General features: G+C 38.0%; 2 protein-coding genes across 3 annotated transcripts in view; both read left to right on the top strand.

Annotated features, from left to right (window-relative positions):
• The first annotated feature begins 6 nt into the window (after positions 1–6).
• LOC103519968 overlaps positions 7–9,033 on the top strand; it is a 41,857-nt gene continuing 32,830 nt past the window's right edge. The window contains 1 exon segment of the mRNA XM_026831263.1: positions 7–926. Within this exon segment, the coding sequence (XP_026687064.1) occupies positions 63–926 (864 nt within the window). The 5' untranslated portion in view covers positions 7–62.
• On the top strand, positions 7,581–8,942 carry LOC113471829. Of its 2 annotated transcripts, none has more exons than XM_026831264.1 (2): positions 7,581–7,877; positions 8,066–8,942. In XM_026831264.1, exon 2 carries the CDS (start codon positions 8,082–8,084, stop codon positions 8,904–8,906), a length of 825 nt encoding a protein of 274 aa, XP_026687065.1. In that variant the 5' UTR covers positions 7,581–7,877; positions 8,066–8,081; the 3' UTR covers positions 8,907–8,942. The 2 variants fall into 2 exon arrangements, with proteins under 2 accessions (XP_026687065.1, XP_026687066.1); XM_026831265.1 differs by having other exon boundaries at positions 7,581–7,873.

Here is a 9,033-nt window from a genome sequence, read left to right on the forward strand (position 1 = left end):
TGTCTGATTACAACATCCAGAAAGAATCTACCCTTCACTTGGTCTTACGTCTCCGTGGTGGTATGCAAATCTTCGTGAAGACTTTGACCGGTAAAACCATCACTTTAGAAGTCGAACCTAGTGATACCATTGAAAACGTGAAAGCTAAGATCCAAGACAAGGAATGTATCCCTCCTGACCAGCAACGTCTCATTTTCGCTGGAAAGCAGTTGGAAGATGGACGTACCCTGTCTGATTACAACATCCAGAAAGAATCTACCCTTCACTTGGTCTTACGTCTCCGTGGTGGTATGCAAATCTTCGTGAAGACTTTGACCGGTAAAACCATCACTTTAGAAGTCGAACCTAGTGATACCATTGAAAACGTGAAAGCTAAGATCCAAGACAAGGAATGTATCCCTCCTGACCAGCAACGTCTCATTTTCGCTGGAAAGCAGTTGGAAGATGGACGTACCTTGTCTGATTACAACATCCAGAAAGAATCTACCCTTCACTTGGTCTTACGTCTCCGTGGTGGTATGCAAATCTTCGTGAAGACTTTGACCGGTAAAACCATCACTTTAGAAGTCGAACCTAGTGATACCATTGAAAACGTGAAAGCTAAGATCCAAGACAAGGAATGTATCCCTCCTGACCAGCAACGTCTCATTTTCGCTGGAAAGCAGTTGGAAGATGGACGTACCCTGTCTGATTACAACATCCAGAAAGAATCTACCCTTCACTTGGTCTTACGTCTGCGTGGTGGTATGCAAATCTTCGTGAAGACTTTGACTGGAAAAACCATCACCCTAGAAGTCGAACCCAGTGATACTATTGAAAACGTGAAAGCCAAGATCCAAGACAAGGAAGGTATCCCTCCTGACCAGCAACGTCTCATTTTCGCTGGAAAGCAATTGGAAGATGGACGTACCTTGTCTGATTACAACATCCAGAAAGAATCTACCCTTCACTTGGTCTTACGTCTCCGTGGTGGTATGCAAATCTTCGTGAAGACTTTGACCGGTAAAACCATCACTTTAGAAGTCGAACCTAGTGATACCATTGAAAACGTGAAAGCTAAGATCCAAGACAAGGAAGGTATCCCTCCTGACCAGCAACGTCTCATTTTCGCTGGAAAGCAATTGGAAGATGGACGTACCTTGTCTGATTACAACATCCAGAAAGAATCTACCCTTCACTTGGTCTTACGTCTGAGAGGAGGAATGCAAATATTCGTCAAAACTCTCACTGGAAAAACCATCACCCTAGAAGTTGAACCCTCTGACACTATTGAAAACGTGAAAGCTAAGATCCAAGACAAGGAAGGTATCCCTCCTGACCAGCAACGTCTCATTTTCGCTGGAAAGCAATTGGAAGATGGACGTACCTTGTCTGATTACAACATCCAGAAAGAATCTACCCTTCACTTGGTCCTGCGTCTGCGTGGGGGCTACTAAATTGGACGTTCTCTCAAGTTTCATCATTCCACATAAAATAATTACACTCTTGTTTATTTACCTTTTTCTACGGCTTTAAAATCGGTAGCTTAGTAATTAGGTACTAGTCTACTTTTAGATTTTACACATTGGATGTTCTGTACTTTTAGACTAGTTTTCTTCTCAAAATTTTAGTTTGCAATACAAAATTTTCTCTGTGAAATTTCTTTTTTCTTTGAATCTTCCCAGATCTTCTTTCAATACACGTAATTAAATTATGACGATTTGAAATTCAATGTATTTTCCTTTTAGTCCTCATTGTCTCTATGTTTGTAGTATATTTTTCAGTTCATTGACAGTTGGCCGAGTGGGTATTCAGACTGTCCTAACAGACAATGCATGGGTTCGATTCCCAAGAAGTACATAATGACTAATGACAAAGGTAGAACCAATTTAGGTACCACTGCTGATTCTAAATTACCTACGTAGATCGTTAAAATGGTTATGATGCCTCCAATGTGACTAGGCTGCTGGGTTCAAATCCCAGACATGGTACTCTCCTCGGTTATGGTGATATTTTCGATAGCACGGAAGTAGGTAGTGGCAATCCAACGTAAACGATGTCGAAATACAAAAAATTGAAATGTTGATGCTGACGTCATGGATGGGGATTTGCGGTACACATTTTGATGTCAGAGGAGATTCTCATTATCCAGCCTCGCCTAACCTCATTGGTTTGTAAACAAAGAACTCATGGCCTTGAAATTTGAAGCACAGCTGATAGCTGATTCAGCTGAATTTGGCTGATAGGAGTGAGCTTGAATGCTTGATCTTGATCCTTGATCCCTAATCAATCTGACAATCTAAAGTTGTCTTCTGAGAAGGTAATAAAGTCGCTCCTGCCCTCCCTAAATAGATATATCCCTTATTATCTAACTGGGACCCAGAGAATCAGTCCGACCCTCATTTCCGTGTTCGTGGGAACATCACAAGATTCACAAGCACATCAGTTGCAACCACCTTGCAGTTTTGCATGTAAGTTTTGAATTTCTGACGTTTTTTCCAGTTGGAACCTGTCAGAATCAGTTTGTCTTCTTTTTTCTTCATCAAAATATGTAGGAGAACTGAATACCTACCGTAGAAGAACGCTTATGAACTCCCTGAAGACAGTTCAAATTTCAGCCTCTGATTTTATTTTTCCATCCATAGTGGCCAACAAGTGAAACAGTTCATATTTCACAAGACAAGGGACACCAAAGAAAAGTTTTCATTTGATAATTTTCTAACCAACTGTCTTCCGAAGGTTTTCAACATCTTGTGACTTGTGATCTACAAAAGAAATTTTGTGTCTTCGGTACAAGTTTATCAACTTGGTAGGTAGGTACCATAGTTCTTGAGTTTTTACCTCAAGGGGGGTTTACTTGGGTCAAATTGATAATCTATACCTATCTGGAGATTTTTTTCCTTCACTACTGTAAACTAGGCAGAGGAAGCCTACTTAGGTATGTTTAGACTTGAGTTTTACAAAAAAATTAATTCCTTGTACATGTTTGTTTGAATTTCAGGGCCCGGGCAGCCATAATGGCCTCTGAACTGTTAGAGCTAGGTTTAACGGAAGAAGAGCTCAATGAGATAGCATATGTTGGAAATAAAAGTATTATATCAGATACTCCACCTCCTTGTACTGAAAACAGACTCAAACAGATAAGAAAAAATGGATCAAATGAAAAGAAATACAACAGAAAAAAAAATTTTGAGAGCTCTTATTACAGTGATTCAGATTCTAGTTATGGAAGTAGTGACAATTTTTGTTTTGACTCAAATGGAAATGGTTCTTTTATTCCACGTGGTGTAAAAGACTTTGGTCAGTGTACACCAAATAAGGCATGTGGCCGAGGAAAACCTTTCTATCCAGATTCAATACAACCTTATCTACTTAAAACTCAAGTGACTGATTACAATCATTTCAATAGAATGAAACAAGAACTGAATCCTTTGATAGAAAAAATGACTGACAGTGCACTGTGTCGAAATGAAGCCATTGAAATGATGTGGTCACAGACAAAAAGTTCAAACACTAAAAGTAGTTGTGACTCTAGTATTATGATTGATTCAGAATCGAAAGAAAATGATCTCAGCACAGATGAAAGCTCATCTTCAATCATAGAATCATCAAGTGAACAAATATGTCAAGTGAAAAAAAGTCCAACAAAAGGTAAAATAAGTGATTATGCCTCAGTGACCTCCATATCTAATGGGTCATACAAAAATGAGTCCAATAATGATAATAATAATTTTAGTGACTCTACCAGAAAGAGGAAAGACATTAAAATAAAAACCCAACTGTATATTCCACCTCATCTACGGAGAAAAAATGGTAAATTCCAAGGATTTATTTTAATTTGAAATCTAATGAAAAATGTAGGAAGAATGTGCTAGTTATATTTGACTAGCTGTTGTGCCCGTGCTTCGCCACAGTTTAGAATATTTTAGTAAGAAAAAATTCTCCGTCAGTAAGAAACGGTCGAGCTGCACGCTCCTGGGGCGCTTCGCGGTTTGTGTCCATGGAGTCGTGTTCTTGTGCTCTCCTTGGGCTTCGCCCCTGAAACTAATATCGTCCCCTGAGTCTGTCTCGAAGAATTAAAAACTCCAAACGAGCAAACGAGAGACAACTATTATAAGGTCTAGGGAAAGTTTTTGCCTGGCCTCCAAGTGTGTTCCCAGGTGTATTTCCTATATGGGGGAACTAAGCACAACATCAATTATCTTGGACACGGCTTGGGAATTTTAAACGGTCCTGATATTTTTTTGCGGACAGATACGACCAATTTATCTGGGGAGTCTTTGTTTACACCTTTTTGAATATCTAGTCATAAGTAGCTTTCTCTAAACAATTCCGGACAGACATACATAAAATATATAAATTACATGATACATCGACCGTCCATACTTCGTTCTCTTTTATATATACAAGATTAGTTCGAGTCTCACAGTTGCTAAGGTAACCAACTTAGCAACCACCGTTGTTCCACTGAAAGTTAAGCAATATTGTACTTGATTAGTATCGGATAGATTTCACATCTGTATAACTCAAACTGATACCTGGTGTTTTTAACACAGCCCTCAATTAGGTTGGTGTTGTTAATCTGAGTTAGTGAGGACAGTGGTGAACTGAATGGAGGCTAAAGCCCCCTGTCCTTTAAAAAAGCAGTTTTACAGTTATTATTATTAAACCACCATAAAAGATAACGTCTTCCCTCTTCTAATTTTCAGCTGAGCAAAGGAATCATCTTCCAGTGACCTCTCAGAGTATTGCCATCGAGGCATGTGACTGTTCAAAATATACCAACAGGGAGACCAATTCCAGACCCAAAATCAACACCTACCCTCACCCACACACTATAACCAGATGCACGGAAACCTTTAAGTTAAGAAATCCATGGCAGAAACGCGTAGAACAACGTCCTCCTTTTCTGGTTTATTGAGAAAACGTAGTCTCCTTTTTCAGACCTATTTTTCTCACACCCCCACCATGGTCCGGAGATTTCTCCTGGTGATCATCAAATTGTTTTCCTGCCAAGACATTTATATTCACTTTAATTTAAGCGGAACAACCCCTTTATACAAAATGACAATAGAAAAAATACACTAAACACTAAACAACACAAACAACCAATCCAAATACAGTAAAGAAAAAAATCTGCAACTGTATGGCGTGAGTACAGACAAACAAAAAAAAGTATTTTTCTTAAAATTTAAAAAAAAAAAAAAAAAAAAAAAAAAAAAAATGGGCAAAAGTACTAAAGAACCCACTATACTAATCATAAACAAAAGTTACTGAAAGTTAAATATGTACTCGAAAATTTATCAAATCTTAATTCTCATCATTATCACATATTCACAGAACAAGAAGAGAAATCTAGTGCCACTCCTCCTCTCTCGTCTTTGTCTCGGTGCAACTTGCATGTTTCAACACCCACCTATTCCAATGCGAGCAATATGGACGAGTCACTTCTTATATCAACTTCGTCTGGAATTACAAGCAATACAGAAGGGTCACCCATCACATCTGGAATTACAAGTAACAGAGATGAATCACCAGTGTCTACTTCCTTTGGGATTACAAACAATCAAGGCACGTCACCCATTACATCTTCACCTTCCGATCAATGTGGAGTTATATCGTCCTCACAAGTTCCCCTGTCCGACTGTTGTGATTCAGGTAATGAGTTCAACACACTCATAGCTAAGATCACAAGTTTAAACTCGGATACATTTTTGATTCTGAAAAGTTGGAAATCAACCAATCAGATTACCCCATTCAAGAGTTAATTAAACTTTGATTGTAATCCTGTCCATAGATAGTGAGATATAATGCCCCTTAAACTATTGCATTCGTAAGTAAAGGGGACTCCAAATCTCAATGGTGTGGTGACTTGGAGTGTTTGAATCAGAGGAAGAAATTTTTTTGGGTAGATACGACAATTTTACTGGGGGTCTTCGTTTAGACTTTTTTGATATCTATCATAGTTTTCTCTAAACAATTCGGACAGACATACATAAATATATAAACGGTCAAACTTTCTTGACTTGGCGGGGCGGAGCGCTACCGCACTCCTTAATACATGCCTCGTCCATATTTCTCTTTTATATATATAGATTAGTTTCGAGTCTCACAGTTGCTAGATACCTACTTAGCAACCACTGTTCCACTGAAGTTAAGCAATATTGTACTTGATTGGTATCTGGATAGATTACTATCTGTATAATCACATGATACTGGTTTTTTACAGCCCTAATTAGGTTGGGTGTGGTTAATCTGAGTTAGTGAGGGACAGTGTGACTGAATTGAGGCTAAAGCCCCTGTCTTTAAAAAAGCAGTTTTACAGTTATTATTATTAAACTCACATAAAACTAACGTCTCTCTTTTATTTTCAGCTGAAGCAAAAGGATCATCTTCCAGTGACTCTTCAGAGGTATTGCCGTCGACGCATTGTGATCTGTCTCAAAATATACAAGTAACGTCTCTCTTTAATTTTCAGCTGAAGCAAAAGGATCATCTTCCAGTGACTCTTCAGAGGTATTGCCGTCGACGCATTGTGATCTGTCTCAAAATATACAACAGGAGACAATTCAGGACCCAAAATCAAACACCCTACCCTCCCCACACACTATAGCAGATGCACGGAAACCTTTAGTTAAGAAATCCATGGCAGAACGCTGTAAGAACAACGTCCTCCTTTCTGGTTTATTGAGAAAACGTAAGTCTCGTATTTCAGACTCTATTTTCTCTCAACAATTCCTCAACTTATCCCCCACCTTTTATTTTCCAAATCCCATAATACTTACTTATCCGTGTCCGAGATTTCTCCTGTGTGAACATCAAATTGTTTTCCTCCAGAATTCTGCAACTGTTATGGCTGCTGGAGTACAGTCATAACAAGTAAGGTATTTTACTTACAATTTAAGTAAAAAAAAAAACTTTTTCAGACTATTTTCTCTCACCCCCCACCTTTTATTTTCCATACCCCATAATACTTACTTATCCATGTCCGAGATTTCTCCTGTGTGATCATCAAATTGTTTTCCTCCAGAATTTATTTATTTATTTACGGGACTAACCCTTTATACAAAAATGACAATAGAAAAAAATACACTAAAACTAAACAACCCATGTAATGAGCTGCTGGAGTTTGAACTCCAGGACAGAGTTCTGCGTTTGTTTCTTGAGTTCCAGCTCCAAGGATTGGAGTAGGTTTTGTGCACCAGCATATTCTTGCATGTCATTCAGTTCTCTGGCTTTGGCAAGGATGACGAATGAGTATTGCTGGATAAATTTCAAGGCCATGAATTTGAAGCACAGCTGATAGCTGATTCAGCTGAATTTTTTGGCTGATAGGAGCGATAGAGCTTGATCTTGATCCCTAATCAATCATCAATCTGACAATCTAAAGTTGTCTTCTGAGAAGGTAATAAAGTCGCTCCTGCCCTCCCTAAATAGATATATCCCTTATTATCTAACTGGGACCCAGAGAATCAGTCCGACCCTCATTTCCGTGTTCGTGGGAACATCACAAGATTCACAAGCACATCAGTTGCAACCACCTTGCAGTTTTGCATGTAAGTTTTGAATTTCTGACGTTTTTTCCAGTTGGAACCTGTCAGAATCAGTTTGTCTTCTTTTTTCTTCATCAAAATATGTAGGAGAACTGAATACCTACCGTAGAAGAACGCTTATGAACTCCCTGAAGACAGTTCAAATTTCAGCCTCTGATTTTATTTTTCCATCCATAGTGGCCAACAAGTGAAACAGTTCATATTTCACAAGACAAGGGACACCAAAGAAAAGTTTTCATTTGATAATTTTCTAACCAACTGTCTTCCGAAGGTTTTCAACATCTTGTGACTTGTGATCTACAAAAGAAATTTTGTGTCTTCGGTACAAGTTTATCAACTTGGTAGGTAGGTACCATAGTTCTTGAGTTTTTACCTCAAGGGGGGTTTACTTGGGTCAAATTGATAATCTATACCTATCTGGAGATTTTTTTCCTTCACTACTGTAAACTAGGCAGAGGAAGCCTACTTAGGTATGTTTAGACTTGAGTTTTACAAAAAAATTATTTCCTTGTACTTGTTTGTTTGAATTTCAGGGCCCGGGCAGCCATAATGGCCTCTGAACTGTTAGAGCTAGGTTTAACGGAAGAAGAGCTCAATGAGATAGCATATGTTGGAAATAAAAGTATTATATCAGATACTCCACCTCCTTGTACTGAAAACAGACTCAAACAGATAAGAAAAAATGGATCAAATGAAAAGAAATACAACAGAAAAAAAAATTTTGAGAGCTCTTATTACAGTGATTCAGATTCTAGTTATGGAAGTAGTGACAATTTTTGTTTTGACTCAAATGGAAATGGTTCTTTTATTCCACGTGGTGTAAAAGACTTTGGTCAGTGTACACCAAATAAGGCATGTGGCCGAGGAAAACCTTTCTATCCAGATTCAATACAACCTTATCTACTTAAAACTCAAGTGACTGATTACAATCATTTCAATAGAATGAAACAAGAACTGAATCCTTTGATAGAAAAAATGACTGACAGTGCACTGTGTCGAAATGAAGCCATTGAAATGATGTGGTCACAGACAAAAAGTTCAAACACTAAAAGTAGTTGTGACTCTAGTATTATGATTGATTCAGAATCGAAAGAAAATGATCTCAGCACAGATGAAAGCTCATCTTCAATCATAGAATCATCAAGTGAACAAATATGTCAAGTGAAAAAAAGTCCAACAAAAGGTAAAATAAGTGATTATGCCTCAGTGACCTCCATATCTAATGGGTCATACAAAAATGAGTCCAATAATGATAATAATAATTTTAGTGACTCTACCAGAAAGAGGAAAGACATTAAAATAAAAACCCAACTGTATATTCCACCTCATCTACGGAGAAAAAATGGTAAATTCCAAGGATTTATTTTAATTTGAAATCTAATGAAAAATGTAGGAAGAATGTGCTAGTTATATTTGACTAGCTGTTGTGCCCGTGCTTCGCCACAGTTTAGAATATTTTAGTAAGAAAAAATTCTCCGTCAGTAAGAAACGGTCGAGCTGC

This window comes from Diaphorina citri, unplaced genomic scaffold, assembly GCF_000475195.1.
Source record: "Diaphorina citri unplaced genomic scaffold, Diaci psyllid genome assembly version 1.1 scaffold3080, whole genome shotgun sequence".
Lineage (NCBI taxonomy): Eukaryota > Metazoa > Arthropoda > Insecta > Hemiptera > Psyllidae > Diaphorina > Diaphorina citri.